This window comes from Struthio camelus, chromosome 11, assembly GCF_040807025.1.
Source record: "Struthio camelus isolate bStrCam1 chromosome 11, bStrCam1.hap1, whole genome shotgun sequence".
Taxonomy (NCBI): Eukaryota; Metazoa; Chordata; class Aves; order Struthioniformes; family Struthionidae; genus Struthio; species Struthio camelus.
In genome coordinates, this window is record NC_090952.1 from 6,615,749 (window position 1) to 6,642,772 (window position 27,024).

Consider the following 27,024-nt stretch of genomic DNA (forward strand, 5'->3'; position numbering starts at 1 on the left):
TCGGCTGGACAGAAAACAGGCCCAGTTTTACAATGCACTCAGCTTCTGGGGAAGTCAGTGAGAACTGCGCGCGACTGCCCCATCTGCCCTCAGTAGGGTTAAGTTAAATGAACAAATGCAATGGAAAATTGTGTCCTCAGTGTTCATGAAAAGCAGGCTGGACCGCTTTCTTCAAAGGGTCGCTGTAAGGTAAATTAGATTTTTAAAATGTAGACACTGAGCCTTTTTTTAAAAACCCAAGGAACGTTGAAAGCTCTTATGACTAAAGATACCCAAAGACATGGCAAAGTGGCAGCGTGCCATGCTCTCATTGCTCACATCATTGCTCACATCATGCTCTCATTGTAGGCTGGGCAGAAGGAAGATGGAGAGCAGGCAGGCAGGAAAATTAGGACAACTTTCAGGAGTAAACTGAGAAATTTGGATCACTCCCTCTGCTTGCCTTCAGTGATTCTGGATCACTGTCCAAGTCAACCAGAAATCGCCAGAGATGGGTCTGCGACCCACAGCTTAGCTAAGAGCCAACTCAGCCTTTTCCAAAGTGTGGTTAGGGTTTGGGTGTAGCTGTTACAGACCCTAGTTTAGTCTTTCCCAATTTCAGCATAGCATCAACTTTTGGCCAAGTTGCAGAGTTTCTGCTTAGCCTGACACTACGGGCCCCCCAGCCCCATGAGCATTTGCAAGGGCTGTTGCTTTACAGGTGATGCTCCTCACACCAAGCACGTACTGAGTAGTGCTGAGGAGTAGCGAGGGGAGAAACCCCCTGGCAGCACTCACGTAGCTTTGCACCGTAACCTATGCTCCGTGCAAGAGGAAGATATCTCAGAGATGTTATTGAGATGATCTTCCAGGGATTTTTGCTGGGGATGGAGCCCACCATCCCCAGTGGAAGAGCCACCCATTATGTGTTACCTCGGTCTTACACTCCCAGCAGCACTAAGGCCACCCTTTGCCTTGTAGGAGGGACGCAGGGAACTGTGCAATGCCACATGGGTGTCTGCCGTCCCTGGGCTGTGCCTGCAGCCTGCAGAGCCTTCCCTCTGCGACCGTTTGGTCTGTTAGCTCCACATCACGAAGCAGGCGAAAGCCCAATGCTAAGCTATTCTTACAATGTGTTGAGGTTTTAAAGAACCTCCATCAAAGGCTCTCAATGTGTCTTTCACAGATTACTTATTTACAGCTCACAGTTGCCCGCAAAATAAGCAGAAATCATTATCCCATTATAGGTGTGGGGAAAGACACATGGAGGAATTGCAAGTCTCTTGAAGGCGTGCAGCAGAGTCAGTGCTTCAGGAACGGAGCTCAAAAGCTCTGACTGTATCCATATACTTACAGTGCATAATATTTCCTCTCCAGGTCATTTTGAAGCTACTTTACCTTTGGCATATGCAAGCTTTTGGTAATCAGAACGACCAATAACCGACATGTGCAATGGGAAACTTGTAACGGATTATTCCGAGGGTAGCGCCGTTTATGTTGTCAGCTCATAAAAGGGATCTAATGACTCACGGCTGGGCAAGGCGCTCTCTGTGCCTGTGTTTTACAGATGACTTGTTTTACACATGAGTAGTAGAGTGTGACCTAGCACAGAGTAAGACATGGCACTTGAAAAAATGGGCCATCCTAAAATCGTAACCCTTGCATAAGACCTCACAGTCACGTCCAAAGAAGTATGTAGGAGGAGCTTCTGAAAGGCATAAAAATGACTGCGTGGGGACCTACAGAGGTACCAGGTGCAAGTTATTTGGCACGTACGTTAGGCCAGGTTGCTTCTAGAGGCTGGACTCTGCCTGGGGAGACGTCGGGGAGCTACTGTGTTCCCCTCCATCTCTGGGCTGACCTGCACCGGCCTCTACTGCAAGAAGCACGAGAGCTGCTGAGAACCAGCCTCGCGCAGAAAACACAAGCAGCGCAACTCCTCTGTCTCCCTCAGCTCCCTTTAGACCTTAACTAATGCTCTTTTTTCACCGGTGGGACTCAGCCCAGGCACAGCACGGGCTCGTTACACCCGAAAGGAGCTCTTATTCCTCCTTGCTCGGCTGTGCCTTCTGGAGGAAGGGAGCGTTTCATAGTTTTACGTGCTCCTTTAAGCTGTAGGATGGCTTCTAATTCTGAAGCCGTTTTGCACTAGCGCTCGACTCCGCAGGCGGACTGACCCGCTTGTGAGTAGTGTTATGCTTCCTCTGCAGCAGCGCAGGAGGGTCGGAGCCGTACAGGGCACGGCACAAACACGCCGTGCAAAGGCAGCGCCTGTCCCAGGTAGCTGCGGGCTGGGATGCTCGCAGCAGAAAAAAGCTGATTGATTAAAGCCAAAGGGCAGGAGGAGAAAGCAGCACGAAGGACAGGTAGAACAGAAGTCGACTTAATGGTAAGATTTATTGAGCCATCTGATTTATAGATACAATCCTTTATTAGACAGCTAAATCCGGTGCAGTGATCTGGGGGGGGTCGGTGGATAATTCATTGCAGCAGCCACGTCGCAGCCTCAGATCTACAGGCTGGGATGTTTCCCATTTAAAGTCCAGCCTTGGTTTCTTTATACCAGTCACAAATGAGAGGAGTGTTTTGTGTTTTTAAGCCCAGCTGGTGAAAGTCCCCTCCTGCCTTCAAGGAGGGGACAATAAGATGGGACGAGATTTAAGTCAGAGCAGGAGAAAATGGCCCAAGCAGGTCATGCGCACAGGTACGACTCCCTGAGCACAGCCGCTCCCGCAGGCACCAGCACTTCGGCCCTATCCCTCCGAAAAAGCAGCTGCAGAGAGCACAGTTGTGGTCGGTTTAACGTAACACGTCAAAACTTTGTTTTGTGCTCCCATCAATTTTTTTCTTTTTTTTTTCCCCCCCCGTGGCTTCATCTTTTTCCTTGCGAATCCTTCGCGCACGTTACGTGAACAAACTGCAGAGCGTTTTTATTCAGCAGAGCTTAATTAACCTCTGCTAGAGAAAGGCAAAGAAATCGCAGAAGCTGTAGGGTAGAAAAAAAGATCATATTTAGACAAATAAGTGCAAACGACCTAAATGCCCCCATTTCCTTTTCGAGCCACGCAAGGCAATCTGGCTGCGGTGGGCCGAGACGGCGCTCTGACGTTGCTGCTCCTCGCGGTTGTTGTCCCGCTCGGTGCTTTGGGGCCTCCGTCGTGCTGCCCCTGAAGTCCGCAGCCATCCTACCTGCTCTTTCCTCCTCCGTCTGTCGCTTTCTCCGAAGCACCGTCGAAACGTGGCGCTGGAAAGGACCCCGGGAGATTAGCTATTCCCTTAGCAGGATTAAGTATCCTCAGATCTTCTCTGATGGATGTTTGTCTAACCTTGCTCCTGAAAATCTCCAAGGAAGGCTGTTCCCAAGATTTCCCCATTTTGTCTGTTCTGGTGCTGAACTGCTCTTATAGCCAGAGAGATTTTTTTTTTCCCCCCAAGTATCTAGTCTTAGTCTCCCTTGTGGTAAATTAAGTCAAGCTAGAATCAAAATGGAGAATAATCAGCAGCCTTTTTATAAGAAGATTTCACATGTAGAAATGCCGACAGCATGTTCCTCTTCGTTCATGTCTTTTCTAGGTTAAACACCTCCAGTCCTTCAGCCTTCTCCCCCGATCATGTTTATGAGGGGTTTTTTTCTGTGTACTTTTTCCTCGCGCTTCATCTGATTTAACGCAAAAACAATTGTAATATCACATCCAAAACGCGGCAGGGCGCTCCAGCTGGGTCCTCATCCTGACTAAACATAGCGCAGTAATTTCTTCCCAGTTCCCTGCTGTGGTATTCCTGGCATAATCAGGAATAGTAGGAGCCCCCGGTCCCAGCTGCAGGTTCTGCCCTCCCGTGAGCCCCAGCTCCTTTTAACAGTATGGCAACTTATATACCCGGCAAGTCTCCGTTTTAGGTATATGTATGTGCTTTGTCCTTCCGGTGTGCGGTACTTAACGCCAGTCTCCTTAAGTAATCCCTGTTCATCCTCAGCCACACATCTGTTTTCCTTTATCTTGTGCGTGCTCGCTTGGATCAGCCTGCATGCTTGAAGAGAGGAAGGATAGTCCTGTGCCCAATAAGAAAATGGGGTCCGGAACAACAGGGTTCATTTCTCGGCACCGCTATGGGCTTCCTTGCATGCTCTGGCGCCAATCGCACAAAGCAGCATTGCTTTCATTTCCTCAATTTTTTTTTTTCCCCTGAATTTTGCTCCTCTTGCTCACATGCCTCAGAAGCTCCTTAGAACAGGCTTCGTTTGATGTGTGTCTCCTGTAGCACAGATCGATTCCCAACTTGTGTGGAAATCAATTGCACCGGAAGGCAAATGCGGTTGAACGTGCCCATGCTTCAGCGATGAGCTAAACAGCATATGTTCTTCTTAAAGAGCTGCAGGAACATTGGTGATAAAATAGCCAGGGATTAAATACTTGTCATGCTTCCCATACTATGGATATTTAGTTTATTAGTGAACAGTATCCATCCACTGAGGGTAGGCATGAAGAGGGGAAGAAGGGAGAAATGGCAATAGGAGATGACGAAGTCACTAAGCATGACGTAATGTAGTTGCAGTTACCACATCTGCGATATGGATTGAACTTGGTGAGAAACCGAGTCTGTTGCAGGTGGTGCTCCATGCACACACACCTGCTCCGCACTCAGACGTGTTTGTGCTCTGTCACGGTGTGGAAAGTCAAGGATCCCTTAAAAACCTGGGGTATTGGTGCAGGAATTTGCAGTTCCTGAGTGGGGAATGGTCCTTCTGTTGTGGTAGTACGGTAGCATGGTAGCATATACTTTAGGCACTGGGCAGCAACTTGCACTCAGATAATGTCAGGGACCTTTTTGGAGCTCTGTAGCTTTTTTGTACCTCTTGGGGTGATTTCATCTCTCTCGGCCGCAGTGTGTGTCTCTCCTCTGGGCCTTCCTCCCTCCCCTCCAGGGGCTGATTCTCCAGCGGAAAATTGCTGTCAAGCTGGAGGCTGAGAGCTCTGGGGAGGGCGAAGGGGGAGAAGATGATTCATCACTTCTGGCTTCCTTATTGAAACGTTTCTTCTCAAAACGAAAGTAAAAGCGGCAGGCAGCAGCTTTGTGCTTGTTGACTCGCACTGATTTTTCACATGTGCTTATTTAATGCACGAGGACAAAAAAACGCAACGTGCCTTCTTCATGCATGTTCTGCAAACGGTCTAGAGGAGATGATAGTCAAGCACGTTCTTGCCAGCTGTTGCGTTTTCGCCGACAACAGCAGTCCGTGGGGTCATTTTGCTCCCCAAAGCCCTTGTGTGCTTCCATCATCTCCTTACTGTTCCTTCACTAACTGCTAGGCAACGCCGTTATCTTCCTCTCCAGTACTGAGCAGCGCCCGGCCAACACGGGAGCTTTTCAGCTGCGCTGCGGAAGCGTCGCAGAAGGCAACGGTCGGTTCGGCAGTAGCCTTGGAAGGGAAACGTATGCAGCAAATCCGTCCGTACGTCCAAACCAGATGAGGTTCGAGCGTACCGTCCTCTTGCCAGCGTAGCAATAGTGCAAAGCTGTTAAACCAGTCACTGGTTCACTAGCTAGTTGAAAATAACTCGTAGTGTTTTCCAAACACAAATTAGAGAGATAAGAGTGGGGGGGGGGGGGGGGAAGCATTTAATATGTACAAAAAAAGAAAGAAAGAAAAGCTAATGCACAGAGGGTTGTATTTTCAGAACCAGCTTGGAAGGACTGTGGTAATTTAGTCTCATAATACTTCTTATGGACAAATCTCTTGTCTAATCATCAGTATTGCACAGAAAAGAGAGGTTGATCCCACTCCACCTCTCTCACTTACAAGGACGGTCTAGTCAGGGTTTCGTTTCGGAAGTTTTCGTAAGCGGTGAGTCTGCTTCTTCCTCTAGCGGTGGAAGAATATTTCTCAGTATAGCTAATTTAAAGAGCATTTTTTTCCCCCCTATAAGATTTGTTATCAAGATTTTTTGAGTATGTGATCAAGATCAAGGCTATTTCTAAGGACTAGGCCAAGACTATAATTTAAGCATAATACACAGCATTGATCTAATCGAACACATTTGGTGTGATTTTTACAGCCTTTTCTCAGCACTTCACTGTTTGGGGGCAGAGGGAGACGAAAGAACGAATTTTCCAAGTTAGCACAGTATAGAAAAGGGTTTTTTTTATTGCATATTCAGCCTGAAATATCCTTTCCCTGTGTTTCGGACTGCCTCACAATTCAAAGCCTGCATACCAGAAGAAGATATATCGACAGTATATTACTTGGTGGCTTCTTTCTTTTTTTTTCCCCCTCCCTTTTTGTAGAGCATTTCAGAGCAGGGAGCCGGGTGTTAAAAGACTGTAAGCTTCGGGACAGTGCCCTGTCTCATGGCTGTGAATGCTGCCTGACAGACCCATGAGGAGGTTTGCTGCAAAATTATGGTGTACAGTTTGTTTTCGGCGATTTGTTTAGAATAATGCCTCCTGCTTATCTTTTAAAAAAAAAAAAACCCTCACTCCTAAATCTTACTTGAGTAAATAAATGCTGCCCATCATTGATTTTATTATTTCCTCTCAAATGACTCCTTTGACATAACATTTATCTTTATGGCACTCTCCAAAATCAAAAGGTGTTTAAGTTAGATTAATTTCATACAGCTAAATATTGGGTTATGAGAGCAGGTGGAGACAGGGATTCTTAATTGTATCTTGATAAATTTGTCTTTTTAAATATGTGTGCCATGTTACTTGAAGCACTTTATGTGGTCATACTTTTATATAATTAATATCCTGTTTTCTGGTGATCACTTTTTGTTAACTGTACCGATAAAAAATTTGTAGATATGGGCCTGATTCTCCTCTTACACCAGCATAAATCAGGAATCGTTTCATTAAAGGCAGTACAAAATTTGATGGACAAGGCCAAAATAAATATGGAGGAAAGAGGGAAAACGGGGAAATATGAGTACTATTTTTTGCTGCAGTTCAGCAGCATGTGTGGTTTCCCTATCTGTGATTGAGCAGTTGACACAACAGAGCTCAAAATACTTTTTAGTGCCACCTCCACCTACCGCTGTCCCCCAGCTGCCGCGAGCACCCTCCGTGGTTCAGTGGCGGGGATCCGGGGTGCTGGCACCGGCCGGGAAATGAGGTAGTGCTGGGCATGTCAAACAGCCCCAGGAGCAGTGAGCGTTTTCCTGTGAGTTCTGAAAATCGTAATAATAAAGACTGTTTTTCTTTCCCCTTCCTGACACTGAGAAGTGAGCTGTCTCTGAAAAAACAAAGGCCAGGAACGATGGACTTAGAAAGCAGCCGAGGATGAACGAGTTTCGTTCTAAAGGCTGCAAACGTCAAGGAGGGAGAAAGAGAGACCTGAGCCGGACCAAGAGGTTAAAACTGGGGGGTAATGGGATAGAGATGAGCTAAGAATTCTCTGAGCTGAAAATGAGGGTTATTTTCTCACCGAAGCGTTCTCAAAGAATGGGGAAGAAGCTCCTGGGAGAAGTGGCAGGAACCCCGTCTCCTGTGACATTTAGGGTTGGTTTGGAAAACACAGAGATCTGTTCTACCAAGTTTGCGCTGCCAAACCAAGGCACAAGCTCATTTCTCAAGTTTTGCCCTTCTACACAGCCTCTTTTGCAGGACAGGAATCTGATCAGACCCTCGTTTTCCAGCTGCTTGTCCTGTGGAACAGAGGTCACGCCATATGCTTTGTAAGAAGATATGTAACCCATGGAAAATGATGGAAGCGCATTGCCTGCTCAAAGGCATTTCTTCGTGCCTGCAAGCAAAGTTCTGCAGCATGAGGATTTATATTTTCTTCTATTGTGCCCATAATCGACCCTATTCACTTAGCCAACAACAAATGTGTTCGCGGTAGATGAGATTTTAAGAATTTGTTCATATTTCACCATTACTTCTCTGTTTTCTTCAACTCTCCCATGATTTCTGTGTTGAGTTCAGGCTCTGTGAGTGTCTTATGATCAGCCCGGCTCTCTTTTTTTCTCCATAGGACCTGATACGAAGAGATATCCTGTATTACAAAGGCCGCATAGACATGGATAAGTACGAAGTGGTGGATATAGAGGATGGGAGAGATGATGACTTCAATGTCAGCATGAAGAATGCCTTCAAGCTTCATAACAAGGAGACTGAGGAAATGCACTTATTCTTTGCCAAGAAACTGGAGGAGAAGCTGCGATGGCTCAGAGCGTTCAGAGAAGAAAGGAAGATGGTACAAGAAGATGAAAAGATAGGTGAGGAATCTGAAATGAATCTGAAAGGAGATTGATGGTAATATTAAATTTCACCCCAACTGTTGAAGAAGCCCACATATTTTTTTCTTGCTGTAGAATTACGGTTGAAAATTGTTCAAATGTCTTTGGCTGGTCTCGATGTCATGAAATAAGTATCGTTCCCATTCAGTTACTGGTGTTTCTGCCCCTCCACGAACAAATTGTGCCCACAGCTTCAAGCCTGGACTCATGGACCCCTGTGGGTATTGTGGGAGAGAGAAGTCTTCAGCCACCTACCCCTAGGGAGACCTGAGAGTCTCCTGGTGGCATCATATGTGCTCTGATTGAGCGTGTCTTGTGCAGGATGGGAAGGCAGGGGAAGTCAAAACCAGCCTTGCCCCCCCTCACCACCAGCCCATAAATTGGCTGTAACTGAAATCAGTTTAGGCTTAGTTTGTGTTGCTCAGCTGTAGAGCACTGGGCATATTTATGATACTATATAAATAATAATGGGTCTAATCTTACTTTTCATGCAGTCCCTGCACAAGTGAGATTATAAAGAGGCCTTTCCTTTCGAGGATGATTTGCTTTTCAGTGAAACACCTCCCCGTACACACAACTCACTGGGTGAGGCTTTGCCACCGAGGGGGTTCTGTGTTTGCTAAACAGTGCAGAAAATCCTCCCCCGCCCCAACCCCAAAAGGAAAAGAGGCTTTGTAAGCAATCTTCTGAACTGTGTTTGCCGTGTTCCCTTTTTCAGGCTTTGAAATTTCTGAAAATCAAAAGCGGCAAGCGGCAATGACAGTAAGGAAAGTCAGTAAGCAAAAAGGTAACCGGCAACATGCCCTGTGCCAGGTGATGTGAGGGTGGAGCGGGCTGGGCTGAATCCTGCTGGGCTGGGATCCAGCGTTCCCCTGGAATTTTCCCCCTCCCTTTCTCTTTTTTTATAAAACACCGTTTGTGCTTTGTATCCTTTCTTAATGTATCTGTGGGCCAAATTAATCTCTGGTCTACCGCGGTTGAAGCCAGTGGAATTTTACCAGAGATGAATTTGATGTCGTGTCTCCAGTCTAATGTCTGGAAGCTGTCCCTGGGGGCAGAGACCTCTCTCCGATCCATGGACTAAACAGACGCAGTCGTTTATCTCAGGCTGAAATGGGAGAGAGTGCGGAGATGGGGAGGGGCTTTGCTAATACCCAAAGTCTCCCGTTAGAAAAGAAAGGAAGATGGTTAAAATACTGGAGATAATACGGGATCTACCCCTTTCCTGCTTTGGGAAAGGGGAGGCTCATATTTCCTTGGGCTACCTATAGCTTTTAAAGGACAGCACAGTAGCATCAGCTCTAGCGAATAAAGCATCCTAGTCCAGACATTATATATCTCTAATGTCAGACTCATTTCCCCGCCCAGGCAGACTACTGCCAACTAATAAATGCCGTGGTAGATATTAAACTGAGTTGCAACTGGCTGAAAGGCCAGTGTTAATTATCTCTTGCAATAACTCTTGCAGCTACAGGTTTTGAAACAGGAACTATGGAGGGAAGGTCAGGGAGGTCATTTTTCAAGTTCCCCAAAGCTTCCCAAAGTCATAGACATATTGATTAGTTACCAAAGTACCTTGGCACACCCAGGCCTTTAAATGGGTTTTGAGAGAACTCATCGTTTCTTGGATATTGTAAGTCCCGGGCAGATTCTTCCCCATTCTGTGCAGGCTTTCGGTTATTTGTTGCAAAAGTCAAAGGAGCTCCTTGTTTTCTGCCTCACCTCTTTGTTGTCTACTGGCTTTGCTGGTCCAGTAGTGGTTTGCTAGGCCAACTGTAAACACATCGGTTTGCTGTGTCTCTCCATCGTCATTGGTCTTTTCCTCGCTACTAACTTCCTATGTTGTCTTCTGAAACGTTCTCTAAAAGATCTCCTGGCCAGATTTTCTAAGCTCAAAATAGGCATACACCCCAAAACGGGCCCAGGAACACCTATCGTACACAGTGCGCCTATAGTTCAGGCTACCGTCACGAGATCAGCTGAGCAGATTTGCCCCTCACCTCTTGCATGCTTTTCCCTTAGCACGGAAGCAATCACTGAAATTATGGCAACTGGAAATTACAGAATCTGACTTGCATGACGGCCGTAACAAAAGCAGTTTTAATTATTGTTTGCGATTTAATCATGTGATTATATTATTAATTAATTAAGCTATTAATTAATTAATAATGTTACTGTTTAATCACTAACTGACACAACTCAAAAGTGCCTGAGCATGCCTACCAGTACGCCCAATTAAATCACTGTACTTGCATCCTGACAACCATAATATGCCTAACTGTATTTGTTTCTTACACAGCAATTGCTCTCTTATTTTCTCTCTTTCTCTTTTCTCTTTCTCTTTCTCTCTCTCTCTCTCTCTCTCTCTCTCTGAGATGAAAAAGTGGGAGGGTTATTATCCCAGGCTTCTCTGACTATAAAATTAATTAGCTCCTACTTCCCCAGAACATCAGTCAGCATTTCGTTGTGCAGAACGAGCTTATGCTATAACAGTGGGAATTCTCTTTATGAGATGAAGTCCTTGAGTCTGACAGAAGCTCAGTCAGACCCGGAGCATCGAGTTAAGCGCAGCCTGATTGCTTTACCTAAGACATGAATTCTGGAATAACAACAAATAGCATCGTTAATTTAGCTGCTCTGCCTCTCTTGTCCTACCCTGTAGTAATCATAGCCCAATCTCAAATTAATTAAAGGCAGTACTGGCACCGAACGTTTTGCTGGAGTCAAACTCTAGGTTTTCTTACTCTGAGGAAAGCGGTTTGTCTTGTGCTTTTGCCCAAAACCCAACGAGAGGCGCGAGCTCCTGGAGCGGGGAGCCAGTGGCGTTGCCCAGAAGCGTGCGGTAGAAGGGGGAAGTTCCTGTGACATGGTTTTTAGTGACTGACTTTTTAAATCGTTTCGTGTGCATTTTATGTGCCTCGCCCGCAGGTTTTTTGCCAAAAAGGCGGGCGGGCGCGCATACATCGGGAAGGGTGCTGGCTGTGGGCATGGCGCGGGCTCCCTTTGCCTTCCACGGGCAGCGTCCCGCAGCGAGGCAGAGGCGCTGGAAGGGGCTTTGAGTTGCTTCTGGAGCATCAGTTATGGCTTGAGAGCAGTGAAGCACTTCAGCAATAGGAGTGTTTCCCCCGACTTCGGCAGAACTGTTTATCCATTCCAAGTGAAGGCCTTTGCTGGACGGTGCAGACAGCCAGACTCGCGGGCTCGGTAGTCTGCCCTGACATGCCGAGAGCCCCGCTCCCGAGTCAGTGGATGTCTATTGTAGGCTTGTTTCTAGATTGTCTCGGTTGTTCCCGCCACCTATTCAGTGAGAAACAGTGGTAATTTCCCCATCACAAAATACTTAAGGAAGAGAGAAAAGCTGTTAAGGAGGTGAAATGGAAAATGCAGTCAACTTTGGTAGAGGTGGAGCGGAAAAACATTTTTCACGTAGTATCAGCGGCTGCTTATTTCATGCACCGTTGTGCCCTGCCTCCCAGAAGTATTACTCCAGAGCTAGCCGGCGTGCCTACTAAAAAGCAGCAATTGAACTGCCGCTCGCTGCCATATGTGAGGGAGAGACAGTGAGATCAGCTGGTACCAAGAGAAGACACCGAAGCGCTGTCATCTAAGCTAACGGAAACGTTATTCAGGAGCTGGAGAGGTAGCACAGGCCTTTGCATTTGGAAAGATTTTTGGTCATGCAAGGGACCTACCCGGGGCGCCCGGCAGCCCGCTTGGAGGCCAGCCCCTGTTAGCGCTCACGTACGCCCACAAGTGCGTGCACACACGCGGCGCCAAGGTTCCTGCCAGATCCGTTTCAGGATGAGCAAGGTCAGATTGCAGCAATATACTGGGATTTGCACTACTTATTGGATTGGGCAAAACGTAATGATATTAGACCAGGTGCCTTAAGACAGCATTAAACCAATTTTCTGCCTTCTTTAAGTCCATTAGACGTAAAGTGAATGGGTAGTGTTGGCTGTGCTCCTTCCCAGCAGACAGGGAAAAGGGCTGGTTTCTGTGTGTTTTTTTTTTAATTATTATTATTTTTTGCATTGATTGTTTAAGATTTTGCCTCTTGGTTATGGCCCTTTAGCTTCTTTCAATGTCAGTGCAGTAACTGGGAGTAGAATTCAGTGTGGTGTCTCCTAGAAGTAGTAAAATAAGAGATTTATTTGGCTTGATTTACAAAAACAACAAAAATCCCCACAACCCCTTTCAAACTACAGACAGTCAAGTGTGCAGTTATTCTGCAGATAAGTGCAGCTACCACTGAGGACCTTTGCTGCCGGCACTGGTAAGTGAGGCATTAAGATAGCGTCAGGTTGTGCTTCCGAAATTGCACTTAAAATTGACTAAAACAGTGAAAACAAGGCTAAAGTTGGCTTGAAAATGGATCCCTAGTGGATCTCCAGTCCATCTTTAATGCAGGCACAGGATTATCCAGGGTACATTTTCCATTTCTAAGCGTCTGAAAATACCAGGCTCCAGTGCTTCTTTGGTGCCTCAGTCCATCAAGAGCTGCTTTTGCGATAGCCACTTCTAATGTCTGCTGCAATGCTTAGTGCTTGCAGCTCTCAGAAGCGTTCAGCCACATCCTGGATGCCCAGCTTTGTCCACGTGTGTCCCCACGCAGGACAGCACGTAGCCTATCTCCTTCCCTCGAGCACTTAAGGTGTTTTTGCTTATGATCCTAGAAGTTGTCGGTGATTACAGATTGCAGTGCCTAGTAAGGTGACCACAATCTCAAAGCGCCGTTTCCCATGAATGTTTCCGGTTTGGTATGAAATGGCTGGTCAAAGTAATGCAAGTGACTTTAGGATAAGGTGCTAGATGGGAAAGTTTCCCCCTCGCAGGTGAGCTCTGCAAACCCAAGCTAGGAGTCAGCCCCTGCTGTCCTGTGTTGTTTTTTCTGTACTGTGCCACAGCTTCACCAAAGCAGATGCACCCGACCCACACTAGTCTTCAGGCTGGTGGTCTGGGCACTCTTGGAAGGAGGGAAACATATATTCAGTCAGCCCCTCGCCTAGCCTTGGGCTTAGATGGATGCTGAGCTCTATCTATTCAGTCTGCCCATGAGCACCCAGCTATGCATATCCCAGTAGGGGTTAAATCTTCAGCCAGCATGAGTTGCTTGGACCTCCGGTAAAACTTGCTCTGAGTCACTGCGTTTTTCTGCTAACTTCTTCCCTTCTGATGACTTGAGCTTGTGGCTAACATTCCCATAAAAGCCCTGACCCAAACACCCAACACCCTTTCTTGGATGTCTCAAATTGTTTGCAATTCACGCTGTCCCACAGCAAGTCTGCCTAGTGAAATGAAGGTGAAATGACTGAGTGCTAAAGTACCTCTGCTGGCTTTATATGACTGGCTAGGACAGGTCTTGCCAGGTAACAGAGTTTCTAGGTACCTCCTGTAGTTTTTCCTGAATGTTTAAGCCTATGTTACTGCATCTTCATTGCTAGCAAGATTGACGTGGCCCTGGCATGGTTCCTCATCCTATTCTCATGTGTAGACATAGCCTAAGGGGGAATGAATGACTCTGAGCAACACATAAACTAACCTCTTTAAAACAAAGAGGGGCATTTGCATTTTCAGATAATCAAGGTCATTTGCCCTTTTTCACAAAGCTTCCCACAGCGTAGGTGTAAGAATGGAGCTAACCATGTTCTCAGTGCAGCTTCCCAGTGGATTCAGAGAATTCCTAGTGCTCATCCCCTCTCCTGTAAATTAGAGACCCCCAACCAGAACCTCCAAAACAGAGCCATGGTGATTATGCAGTGACTATGTGGGCCTCACCAAAGCACTTATTAGTCTCACTGATGATCATCTAGAGTAATGGCTTCTCTGTGGAGTAATTCCTAACCCAGCTGGAGTCAGTAGTTTTAATCTGGTCAGATTTACAAGCTAAGCAAAATCAGGAATAAATTCCTGGATGCGAGACCTCTGAAGATGGTATTGGTGACTCCACAGTGGGCACATGCTTCTGAGCAAATTCTCCAGAGGGATTGTTTTGGTGAGATGTGAAACGGACTTCTTGGGTTTTCCAGCAATCCCAGGGCCCTTATTTGAAGAGTCTAGATGTTGACATCAATGTCATGTTGAGAAACCAATGAGTCTGAGCCCTATTTTAGATAGGGGAGAGTGTTGCTGGGTGCATTTCTTCAGCCCAGGAGAGGCTGCATTTCAGGGAAGTGATGGATGAAGTGATATCTTCATAGTGATGAAATAGATGGGAGTGATCTCTGCTATCAGTGTACACAGCGCTGGAGGAGAGGGAGCCTATATGAATACAAGATGGGATAAATTAGTTTTCACCTGGCTTTGATTGATAAAGCCCTAGTATCATTTATTCCATCTTGCCTCACTTAGCTTTTGCTTATCACATCAGGAATCGTTATCTTAACATCTAGTCTAGTGGCACCAAGTTGCAGTAACAGACTTGATAAATATACTCAGGAAGGTGCAGTTACCTCAGTATTTGTAGATACTGTGGTTGGCTGTGGATTAGCCAGGACACGAGACCATTATTTCCCTCTGTCACAATTTCTAAAGGCTGCAAGGACCCCCAGAGGAGCAGATGGCCCTTCTCCCTTCCTCTTCCCCCAAACGGAGAAGGGAGGCTAGTGGTTAGAACAAGGAGCTAAGGCACGTTCTCATCACTGGGTACCCTTCCTGGTAATACCTCTGCAAGACTATTGAGTAAAATCCCCTGCTGTTTAAAGAGCCATGGCTAATGCACCACTTAAATTCCTCTTGAGTTGGGTGAGTATGACAAAATTTTTGAGCTGGGTAGTTTAGCATGCAAGCGAAAACCAAGGAGGTAGGTGGCTGATCAGGACTGCCGTCTGAGGCAGCGTTTCCCAGTCACAGCTCCTAGCTACACCTCTTGCTCTACAAGCTAGTTCTGCAATCAGGGAGCAGAAATAATATCGGGGACAGAGTAGTTTGCCAACTCTAAGTGCAACAGCAACGGAATGAGTAGTGGTGAAGTGCTTTGAGATCCTCTGTTGAAATGTGCTGAAGAAGGGCAAAGGGCTGTACCTATTCAGCCATGACCGCTTCTTATTCTTTCTTTCACTTAAACTCGTCGCCACTGCAGCAGTATTTAACCATGCAAGCGTTCCTGAGGTATGTTCCCTGCTACCCCACGTTGTGTGTGAGCTACAGTATTCATGAGGAAGGTGAATTTATGAGATTTTTTGAGCGTGCCTCCTGAAAGATGCAAAGGTGCTACTGAGAGCAAAGGGAAATGAAAGGTGCCCAGCGTAGCACTGCTTCCTTTTCTACCAGCAGAGTCTCAGCCTCAGCCAGTATAGAGAGCAGGGGTTGATATTGTATTGTCTCCCACCTAACCCGGGCTTAATGAACAGCATGATGTCTAGATGGGTAGGTAGGAGAAAAGCACACGAAATAGCTTGTGAAAGCATAAGATAAAACCTTAGCAGGCTGAGGATGGAATAAACATCTTGTAAGGGAAGGTTTCGTGGTTCTATATTGGCAAATATAAGTGTGTTCTGTGTATGTTTTGTATTAACTCTGGCACAGCGCAGTGTTAACGTAGCTGTCCTAGATTATAACTGGGTCTGTCGGCACACGTCCATGTGGGATGCCTGGGAGTTAGTAGCTCGCTCCTAAATCTTCCAGCGCTAGCTCCTATTGGGAATATTGTTTGGGGTTCCTACGGTAACTCCAAGGACGAGAGGCGCTTTGTAAAAAAGGAACTAGAAGGGAAAAAAGAGACAGCTTGAAATCCTTGCAGTTGTTTTCCTGATCTGAGAAATCCGGATGATTCAAAGTGACGTTGGCTGGCGCTAAAAAAAGCCATGATTTCAACTGACAGTGCATCATCTCTCTCTGCCAGTTTTGTCTAGCCAGATTATAAACCCCGGAGTTTTCTTTTTGCTCATTCTGAACAGATTTCCACACCCCCCACCCTGCTGAACAATCTCGCTGTGCAGCTGCAAGCTTCGGGGTCTGCTACAGTGCAGAATTATGCATGAACCAGCAGAAGGAGCTCCAAGTCTGGACGTTGGTATATAGCTGCTTTCTTATGCCTAGGAGAGGCAGCACAGCAGCTGTGGTCTAGAAATCATTACTTATCTATCGATTCTTCTCCTTTGAGTTTTGAATTCTGTTCACCAAGCAGCCCAAAATTGCACTGGAAAAGAGCTTGGCTCATTTTTTCGGTTGAATCACGGTGGAGTTATGGCTTTGCATATTAAAAAAAAAAAAAATCCCTCAAGAGACAATTTTGCACAATAGCCCCGAGTTCTGATGAGGGAACAAACCACTTCAGTGCAGAATACAAAAATACCAACCTGTCATGCTTTTCCCCAGAATTGCTCTTTCTCAGGCTTTGAAGGTGTTCTGATTGGGTGAATTTCCCTGCTCCCCCGCCAACATAATTCCTGTGTTCCACCCTGTCAAGAAAGCGGATATCTCTAAAAGCCCTTCTGGCGGCAGCTCTAGCTATTGCGAAGTGCTGTGTGACAATTTCACAAGAAAATGTATTATTGCGGAATTATCAGCCTAGTTTTCCAGAGCACAAATGTTTTTATTTGCATGCCCACGAACACACAGCAATTATGCATGCGATTGAAATACACTCTTTGGGTAATTTGGGCCATGGGGGCCAGCTGATAAATATGCAAACCTTTGGCTGCTTATTCAAGTAGAACCAGCTAGGAGCTTGTGAGGTTCATCCAACAGAGATGTTTGTTAATACCAAAGGCCCGGATCCTCGAGCAGAGCCACATAAACAATCTATCTGGAGGGTGTGGGTCTAAGGTGCTTTGCTGAGGGAGGTGGCAGAGTATATGCAGATATGTTTCAAGGGGACATATATGTTCCCATGAGGGGTTGCTAGTGATCTGGCCAGGGGAGTCTGCCTTATTCTCTTTGGAGAAGACGGACTAGGGAGTATGTGCTTTGCACTGTAACTCCACTGATTTCAGTGGACTTCAGCCAGACTCTTCTTTCTGTGCTTCCCCATCCCTCCAAGCGCATACAAGTTTGCTGATTCAGGAGGTTTCTCAGCACTTCTGTGTCGTGATTAAAATACATTAGTTCACCCTCCACAAATTGGTGTAGTGACAATAAAGAGCTCAGACCTGCTCAGCGTGGCAGACTGGATACATCACAAGACTGGCTGCTCTTCTGCAGCCGCGGGATGCAAAAGACACTGGGCCATGTCATTAAAGGAGTGTGATGTTAAGGTCTTCCAAAGCTAGAAACGATTTTTGTATGTCCCTTAGTAGCAGCTTTAGAGTCACAGCTGTTTTGTGCTGTGGAACATTAGTTAATAAACCCTGGTTGCACAGAGACTATTTCCCATTAACGTAATTCACGGTCCTTTGGGTCAGCCAAAGATCCAAGCCACTCACCAGAGAGAAGAAGATACATTTCCCAACTTCAGGCACATAAGGGACCTATTCCAGATCCTAACCTCCCCAAAGACCCTGAAAGTCCCCTGCAGCCTCTCCTCCTCTAGGAGAAATAGTAATCCTGGGGCACTAATGGCTGGTGGTCTCCAGGAGCATGTCTACACTGTGGTAAGGGTGCAGGGATAGAGTGTGCTCTCCAGAGCAGACTCTGCGATTGGTTACGCTGGCCACACATTGAATTGCCCTCTGGCAAGGAAACTCAGAGCAGGACAGCGGTAGAAAGAGAAGGGATGGAAGAGGTAGGGCAGAGATGAGCTCATACCCTGCCCTTATGGGACGTCATTGGCTTGAATCACACAGGGTGGCCAATTCAAATTTACAGTTGGGCCCAGCCAGCAAAGATGGTACAGAAGCTGTCCAAGGCATCCTGGAAGCAATCCCATTCGGATTTGTCCTCAGAAGAGCAAGGGCTCTGTGGGGTTTGCGTTCTGCTCGGCAGGCTTTTTGTGGGTGAGAGGAGGTTGGGAAAGATAAAGTGGAGAACTAGATAAAGTACAAAAGCAGAAAACTAGTTGATGATAACTCTCTTCCAGAATCCAGATACAAATGCATCTCCAGATGGTTCCTTTCAACTAACTTTGAAACATTAACTGTGGTGAATTTTTTAAAGGTTAATAAGTAATGAATCATGGAGCAGGTTTTGTCCACTGTAAGGAAAGGTCTTGGTTACTCCCTACAGTGGACGGAGAGCTGCATGGTTTGATGGTATTTGCTGTAAAGAAGACGACGCCAATTAGGCATAGTCAGGATGATGTTTCTGTTCAGTTTGGACCTTCTGGGGTTTTGGACAACTCGTGACTGGTAAATTCTGTAGCAAGGGGAAGCGAATTAATTCTCTCTCCTGCTATACTAAAGCCTTAGCTTCATATCAAAAAGAGGTCCTGGATTACAATGCGGCAAGGTATAAAAGTTGTCAGCTGAACTCGGTGAGTGCACTTGGTGAGGCTTGTTCCTTTGTCTGTAAGTACCTGCCTGTGTGCAGCCCTTCCCGTCCCAGGGCCACCGAGCACTGGTCCCGCAAAGCATGCGTCTGTGTGTGTGGGTAGGAACCGCTAACTGAATGCAAAGCGTCGCATTTCTTTTGCACACGTTGCTGTGGTACCTGGGTGCTAATCACCGTATTTTGCCTTCTCTAGCACCTTCCCAGCCGAGGATCTCAAAGTGTTTTGCAAACTTTAATTAATTTAGCTTCACAACCCTCGTGTGAGGTAGGTGGGCCATACTATCCCGCTTTCCAGACGAGGACACTGATCTACTCGGGCAGAGTCGCCTCGCGCCTGCAGTTAAAACCAGGGGGAGGCAGTCGCCTCGAGGTCCCCCCCCGTGCGAAGCTGGCCAGCCGTCGCGTGGCCGGGGGGCTGCCCTCCCCGCAGAAAGAAGAGCGGTTCTGCGTGCCGCAGAGGGAATCCAGAGATGGCCAGAGCTTACGGCAACCTGCTTCCGAGCCCTGCTCTTCCTCCCTTCCCACCCTTTGCTGGAGCTGTCGTTTCCACCTGCTCGCGGTGCCCTGAGGCGGAAGCAGGGATTATCCCTGGTCAGCGGTGTTGCGGGGAAGGAAATACGGAAGTAGCTCTATTCCCTTTCTCCCGTAGGCTGCACGCGGGTGGTGACTTGCCCGCCGAAGCTGCCTCTTCTCGTGGGCAAGTCGGAAGGGCCGTGGCCCCTCGTCCCCTTCTCATCCCCGCGGGGAGAGGATGCTCTAGCTGTGGCTCGCGTACGCAGGGCTTAGGCGCCAAGGGTTCGCCTTGCTACCCGTTCGGACTGAGCAGCGGCAACCTTTCCCCAGGTGCCGCACGGCCCTGTTTGGCTGCCAGCAGGCTGGCAAATTTGGAACCAACCCTATGGAAAAGTCCTGCAGACCCGGCCAACGAAAATAAGCAGCTCCCCTTTCCCTAGGCAGACGCGGCCTCGCTCTGCTCGGTTCTGCCGCAGGAGCCGAGAGGAGCCGGGGCCGAGCGGTTTTTGGGGGTCGCGCCGCTCGGGGCCCGACTGCCGGATGCACCCGGGGGCAGAGCACCTTCCCAAGGGGAGCAGGGGGGTGAGACCGAGCTTGGGAAGAGCAAGGGTTAAACCTGGGAGCGGGGTTGAATGATGCGGCCGTCTGCCCTCGTCCAACCAGGGTGATAGTCCCGAGGGCCTGGCCGTACTTTCGTTAGGGCTTTTCCGTGAGGGCCAGCAAAGCTCCTCCAATGCAGAAGTCACGGATCTTTTCCAAACCGTCAACTCGTTGCCTAGCGTAGGTAGCCTTCGAGGTGAGGCTCCAGGTAGCTGCTGATTTCGTCCGTAGCTTTGCCGTCTCTAGCCCAGCTCCCCGTTGTTCGGGACCCTGGTTATTAAGTGACAAGAAGCGATAGCATGACAAAGAAAGAAAGACGATTGACCCAATTGCACTTTGACTGATCTGTTTCTTTTTCCCCCCAATCATCGATGCAGGTGTCAGCTACTCCAGGTCGGTTCCTCCAGCCTACCCACCACCCCAGGATCCATTAAATCAGGGACAATACATGGTGACAGATGGCATATCCCAGTCCCAGGTCTTCGAGTTCACCGAACCCAAACGCAGCCAGTCACCATTCTGGCAAAACTTCAGCAGGTTAACGCCATTCAAAAAATAATACGTAGAGTGAGATGGAGAATTTTAAACTTAAAAAAAAAACCTAAAAATTAAAAATAAAAATAAATAAAATTATATTTATAGATGGACCTTTTTTCGGAGAAGCACTGTTGCAACTAAATATATATACATATATATATATATCGACACACACACGTGTATATATATATATATGTATATATATAGAAGGACCAAAAACTTTTTTTGTTGTTTTTGGGAAGCAATCTGCTACTAGATACTAGGAAGCACCAATGATTTCTAATCATGTGACCTATTTTATTTTATTTTATTCCATTGGTCGGACATAATTTTTTTTTTTTCTGTTCTTCTTCATCTTCATTCAAGTCGCCATTGGCATTCCAGAATGCTTTCTCGCTTCTGTGAGTTCGTCTTTGACGTTCCTCGTGGACTACGTTGGTGTATATTTTATTTGATTTTATTTATGGCGGGGCGGGGAGGGGGGGAGTTGTTTGTTTTTTGGAGTGCCGGGAGAGCGCTGCTCCCTCTCCTTCCCTCTCCGTCCCTTCCCTGGCTGCCCCCGGCGTTGTCATTTCCACACAGAGCATCGTCCCTTGTCCTCCTCCCCGTCCCGCGCTCTCTGGTCTGACTCGTGCCTGGCTGGATGTGCTCTGTCGTGCACCATGCTCTGCTGCGCAGTATTTCTCTGGCTTTAACTGTTTTACTGTGGGCAGGGGAAAACGAGCCAAAGGGCTTTTTAGGAAGTGAGTGGGTTTTCCTGAGTTGGTTTCTTGCTTTTTTTTTTTTTTTTAAAGTAAGTGCTGTCTTTTTCTCAATGCGGTGTGACTTGCTCACACTTGGAGTAAGACCGAGAAAAGACTGTAGAGGGCTTTCGTATTTCTTTTGCATTTCTTTTTATTTCCGTGGGGTTATTTTTGATTTGGATTTGTTTTCTTTCTAAGCCGAGCCACAACTATGAAATGCCCACTGCTATCTTTGTTTTCTACGCAAAGATAAAAGCTGAAAAATGGATGGCTTCATGCCCTCCGTTGCAGCTAGCGGAAAATTGGCTGTTAGGCTCCGAGAAACGGCCAGTTTTCTTTCTTCAGGAACTAAGGTCCCATCCTGTCGGCCCCTCTCACGCCTGCACGGTACTGCTCTAATGAACCGCTAGTTGCTATTTCCAGCAGCGATGATCCCAAAAGCGAGGCCCGCGACTGCTCTTGGCTATTTCGCCAAAGCGCCCGGCTTTGCTTTGGGCGCTGACCTGCCAAGCAACCCGTTAGCTGCCAGTAGCGACCCGGTAGCCTAAGGATCATTGCTTAAGTAACTGGGGGTATTTACCTGCTATTTGACGCAGCCAAGCTGTAGAGGGAAAGAAAGAACGAGTCAGAAGGGCTAGCTCTGGTATTGATGTGACCCGAGAAGTTTAGCCCTCTGGCCATGATTGCGTGACCTAATCTAGACCAGCGATCAAGTTAATCTGACCTGTAGCAGGGGTTCAGCGGAGGCGTATCGTGGTCAGTGGGCTCGACAGGAGGCAGCTAAACTCTCTGGGTCTCTTTCTCTCTCTTTGTCTCACTCTGGAGTTTCAGAGCTGTGTGTTTTCAAAGACGCTTCCTACAATTTCAGCCTTCGGTGCGTTTCTTTGCAAGCCCAACAGCCTGTGTTTGAGCTTGTAAAACAAATCATTGTGCCCTAGGATGACTTTTTTTTTTTTTTTCCCGCTTGGACAAATGAGACGGTTTAACCAGCTTTAGAGGATGAACTTAAAAACTTTGCAGAGCTGTTTTGCCGGCTCCTTTGCGAAGGTGGGATGAAGTGATTGATCATGGTGTTTGTCGTTTTGTGTTGAATCTCACGCACCGTATAAGCATCCCCAGGCCACCTCGCATGGAGATATATTTATTTTCTCTCCCTTAAGAAAATCGAGAAATTGGGAAGACTAGCAGAGAGTGCGATTTCAGTATTTCTATGAAGCCTGTTTTCTTTCAGGGCATGTTGCAAGGCAGTGACTATGTATTTTTTTTATTTAAGCACAAAAATAATCTCAGCACTTTTTAGAAACCTAGAAACTACCAGTAACCCGCAAAGCCAGAGGAGGATTTCCGAGGGGAAAACACCTCCTCGCTGCGACAGGCAGTGGGCAACAGCTAAACACCAGGATTTCCGTATAGGAGGCAACACACTTTTATATCAGAACTGATTTTTACGCTCTTTTGTATCTCTGCATTTTTATGCTCAGATATTAATACAGACTAGGTAGCGATAATTATGTCGTTTGTTCAACAGAAGGGGCATTTAGAGAAGTGAATGAGACTGGTTCGCAGACGCGAACTGAAGCATCGTACTATTTCTGAAAGGCTGGAGAGAGATGCAGAGAGACAGGGAGAGAGAAAGAGAGAGAGATTATAAAATATTGTCAACATGATGAAATTTCACTTATTCCTTTGCCTTTTTAATTGCTTAGGGGAAAACAAAAAAAAAAAAAAGTAACAAGCACGTTAGTTAAGCCTGTTCATTTACTGTTTTGTGCCTCAGAGAGTGAGAATGAGACATCCATAATTTTTATGAGAAGATGCTTCCTAAATATTCAGCACTAGGAAAAAAGAAACACCACCGCCACACCATTATTTGCATCATAAATCAAGACTCGCTTGATCTGACAAGGCCACTTGTTGGACTCGCAGCTTCTTCCTTAAATGGAAAGCCAAACCAGACTAGCGTTGCTAGCCCTTGCCCAAGCCAGGTGGCCGGCAAAGCAGATGCAGGCGTTTGCTCCAGAGGAAAGAGGGGCTTGGCTCTCAGTCAGGACATTCAAGCAAGCTCTTCCCCTCCATAAATTGCCAAGGTGCTGCAAGAGATGGCGCGTTATCGCAAAGAAGAACCAGCACCGGGTCCCACTTTTGCTGCCTGCCGTGGCTTTCGCGCTAGGGAGCAGGGTTGGGCCGCCTCGGGCGCTCCAAAGCTCTGGACGCAGCTCAGATGATGCCACCAGAGTGGGGTGATCCTGACTGAGCATCCGATAGAGACTTTCATTTCAGTGCCAGACAGGAGGAACCCACATACCATTCCCTACGCAGAAAACAAGACAGTTGTAAGGAACTTACGTGTTTACGGTATTTCTCTGGCTGCAACTATATATATATATTTATATATATATTTATATATATATATATAAAAAAATAATAATTAAAAAAAAAAACCCTTTTCCCTAGGTAAATGACATGCATTACCCCTTGACCTAGACACTAGAACAGAGGATCTAAATTCAAGACTTTCGCCTCCCCACCCTCTCCAAAAAGCTCAAACAAGAAGCAACCTAGGTGCATCTAACAGTTGTAAATAGAAAATAATACATAGAAAAATATATTTGAAATTTTGTTTCAGTTTCTGGATGGTCACCGGCCGTCCATTGCAATGTTATTGATAGTACACTGTGGTGCTTTGGGTTTCTGGTTTTGTTCTCTTTATGCTCTGTCATCTTTTCATTGCAGCTACATTTCAGGGAACATGTATATTTAGTAGCTATTGTAAGTTCTGCATGGCATCACCAAGCTTATTTTTCCTTGAGAAGAAAAGAAGCGTCTGTAGGAGTTTAAAGGCACTATGACGACAGGGACTTGTAGCAGAGAATTTAAAAAAAAAAAAAAAAAAGGTTTTTAAAATTCTAGTTTGAAGCCAAATACTGATATTTTAGTGCTTTTGGGGTTTTAACAGTAAGAGCAAAAAAAAAAAAAAAAAGAAAAAAAAAAAGGATTTTGGTAACCCAGCTGATCCGCACTTGCCAGTTTTATTATTTTGTTTATATTGGACTGTTTGACCCTGTCAAACAAGTGTCAAAGTTGTGTGTAAAAAACAAACAAAAAAAAGTGTTTAAAAAAAAAAAAAAGGTGTTGTAAAGACACTGAGCCTTATGAAAATATTTATGGAATTCAATAAAAAGAAGTGAAAAGGCATCTGGAGGCATTTTGAAGTCATTTCCCTCCGAGCGGGCTCGCTCTCCGAGGAGGAGCTCCGGTGTGCTGGGCTGGGGGGCGAGCGGCGAGGCTCCTGCCTCGGCTTCCCGCCGCCCGGCCGGCAGAAAGGGGCACGCGAGGCGGGGGGGAAAAACCCAGGCACCCTGGTTGCGGGGCTTCCGCGGCGCCGGCTTTGGGGCAGCTTCGGCGCTCGGGGCGGCGGGAGGGATCACGCTGGAGGCGAGCGGCCCGGGGCACCCGTCGGCTCACGGCTTCGGCGCTGCCGCCAGCCCCGCGCGCGTTTCGGCTGGCTGGGCAGACGATGTGGACCACGCCGGGGTCCCCCCCCAACCCGGGGCGAAGGAAGCAGCGGGGCAAAGAGGGGAAGGGGAAGAAACCCCCATCACCTGCTTTGGCGGTGTGGATACCCCTTCAGCCGAGAGGGCAGTTGCCGAGCTGAGCTTTTGCTATAGCAAATTAGGCAAAATACATGGGAATGGAGGCTACAGCCTTCACCCTCCATGACCGGAATCAGGTCCCGGCTCCATTCGGGGCATTATAACATAATCTCTAAAGCTTTCAGGCTAATAGGTTTGTGAGACGATACAAACGTCGTACAAGCAACCGCCCTGCACGTCAAAGCCATCTCTGGTTTATCCGTGTGGGTAGCCAGGGTATTGCAAGGACGAGCTTGTCCTTTCTAAGGCATTGTGCTTTGCAGCCGCCTGATGGGGCTGGGATTACAGATCCCGGTCTAGCCCAAACATTACTAATTCCGTATTATTTTGTATCCGAGACGCAGTACCAGGTTTTGCACTAAATACAGCACCAACTCAGCAGCCTCCAAAGCATGTAATGCCCCAGCTGTGCTGCGCTCCTAAAGAATGAACTAGACTTGCACGTTGATGGGGAGGCACAGAGAATAAGTGATTTTTGGCGAGCGCGTCTGAGCACTGCTCGCTCAGGGATTCGCAGTGCTCCAGTGGCTAAGGAAGGAGAGTAGCTGGTTAAGCCCTAATATCCTCTCCCCAAGGCTGCAAGTACAAACTGTAAAAGTGCGCTTGTCCGCCTGCATCGCTTTTACCTTTGCTGACTCTCTGTTACCTTTGCTACGGAAAAGCAGTACATGTTATTTCTTGAATGCACTTAACGTTCACGTCCTCTTCCTTTTTTTAGCTCCCTCAAGGCCCCATTCGTCCTTGCGAAAGTTTGCGGCTTCTCATTTCAGAGCCAAACTAGGCCGTTACCTCTCGCGGGGCTGAGAGCGCCTCCGCGCTCAGCCCCTTCGGCGGCCGGGGCTGAGCGGTCGGCGGCCCCTCTCGGCAGTTCCCGCCGGCCGGCAGCCCCTTCTGCCAACCTCCCGCCCTCCAGCAGCTCTCTGGCCGCCACGCCACGCAAAGTCAAGCCCTTGCAGAAGCGATCGCCTCCTAAAGAAACCATTCGTGCTTGAGGAGGAGCTCTGGTCTTGGACATCTAGTTGAGTTTCTTTTCAGTGGTGGCGACCTCCCTGCTTCTTCTGCTGACCTGTCGGAGAAAAAAGTTGCTGATCGGATTTAGAGCGGTGATGATGGATGTGTACACGCAGCTCTTGACATGCAGCTCATTCTCTTCCTTGCCCCGCTGCTGTAGTAGCAGAGAGCCTTAAGATCTTCAGCTCAGCTAGTGACTGGCTAGCTTTAAACCCATCGGGAGAGAAAAAAGCTACACATTTTTGGTAGGATTTAGGCAGCTGCTGAGATTTTTTTTTTTTCAGAATAAACCATGTGCCTAAATGGCCTATATATAACCTTTGTGAAGGTAGATGCCAAGAGACTGAGTGGTACCTCGTTGGCTGGTCCGCCTGTGTTCCCCCAGGAAGTCAACGGAAGAAAAACTGTGTTACAAATCAACCTCGGAGCAGATAATAAAGAGCGTTTATGCTCATCATCTGGGGAAATAAAAGGATATATCGGTATATTTGCCTCTCTTTTTAGCTCACTTTTATGGGTGGGGGTGGGGGTGGGGGTGGGGGTGGGGGGGGTGTGCGCACATACAAGCCTTTGCAGGTTCTTGGGAAATTGGAAAGTACGGAGGGCTTGTGCCTACACCAAAGTTTGTTTCAAGTGGTCATGCCAAGTGGAGAAGTCATCTACTCAGCAGAGCCGGGGCTCCTTGTACCTGCACAACAGCTGTCCGTAGTCTCCTGTAAATGGGTGCGATTGTCCCTAGAGCTGTACAATCAGGGCCAAAAAAAAATAAAAATAAAAATAAAAATCACATTTGTGACTTTCTAAACTAGTCTACCTTGAAACAAACCCAATGACTTGCTGCAGGCTTATTCCAGGTGTAACCAAAAGCGGTGTTAGATCCATGGGCTTTCGCTAGCAACGGCACCAATGCAGATCGGCAATGCTTGGAAATAGGCCAGCTCAGCCACTGAAGACTCTCCCTTCCTACTACAGACAGCGATTTTTTTTCTTTTTAATACAGGTTTTATATGAGGCTGGGTTGATGCTCGATCACAGTCACTGCAAAACACTGCAAAAAGAGCGAAGAGAGCAGCAGGTCTGAGCAAATAAGGCCTTTGCAGAACGGGAAGTGGCCGCTGTGGTTATCTCCGCCGATCCTTGCTCATGAGGCTCCTTCCCAGTCCTCGCGAGCGAGCTCTCCTGCAGAAACCCATGGGCTGAGCAGAGCTTTACTGAGCCATACTGCCCCGGTCATTTCAATGTCGCTTTGATGCCTGCTGACCTGGACGCTCGATAGCTTTCCCACCATCTGTCATTCCTGAGCGGCAAAACTGCAGTTCTTGAGCTGAAAGTCTTTCAGGACACCTTGAAGTGAAATTGCTCTCCAAGACCTCGTGCTGTCCC

At 47.2% G+C, this 27,024-nt stretch overlaps 1 protein-coding gene across 3 annotated transcripts in view; it reads left to right on the plus strand.

Annotated features, from left to right (window-relative positions):
* Positions 1 to 24,172, plus strand: part of ARHGEF9 (Cdc42 guanine nucleotide exchange factor 9) — a 221,374-nt gene extending 197,202 nt beyond the window's left edge. Inside the window, exons 11-14 of one of the 3 annotated variants that reach the window (XM_068956873.1) lie at positions 7,952 to 8,195; positions 8,935 to 9,003; positions 20,075 to 20,234; positions 22,755 to 24,172. In XM_068956873.1, coding sequence (XP_068812974.1) covers positions 7,952 to 8,195; positions 8,935 to 9,003; positions 20,075 to 20,234; positions 22,755 to 22,761 — 480 coding nt within the window. In that variant the 3' untranslated portion in view covers positions 22,762 to 24,172. Of the gene's footprint in view, positions 1 to 7,951; positions 8,196 to 8,934; positions 9,004 to 20,074 lie in introns of all 3 variants that reach the window. The other 2 variants (XM_068956872.1, XM_068956874.1) reach the window with 2 other exon arrangements.
* The last annotated feature ends 2,852 nt before the right edge of the window (positions 24,173 to 27,024 follow it).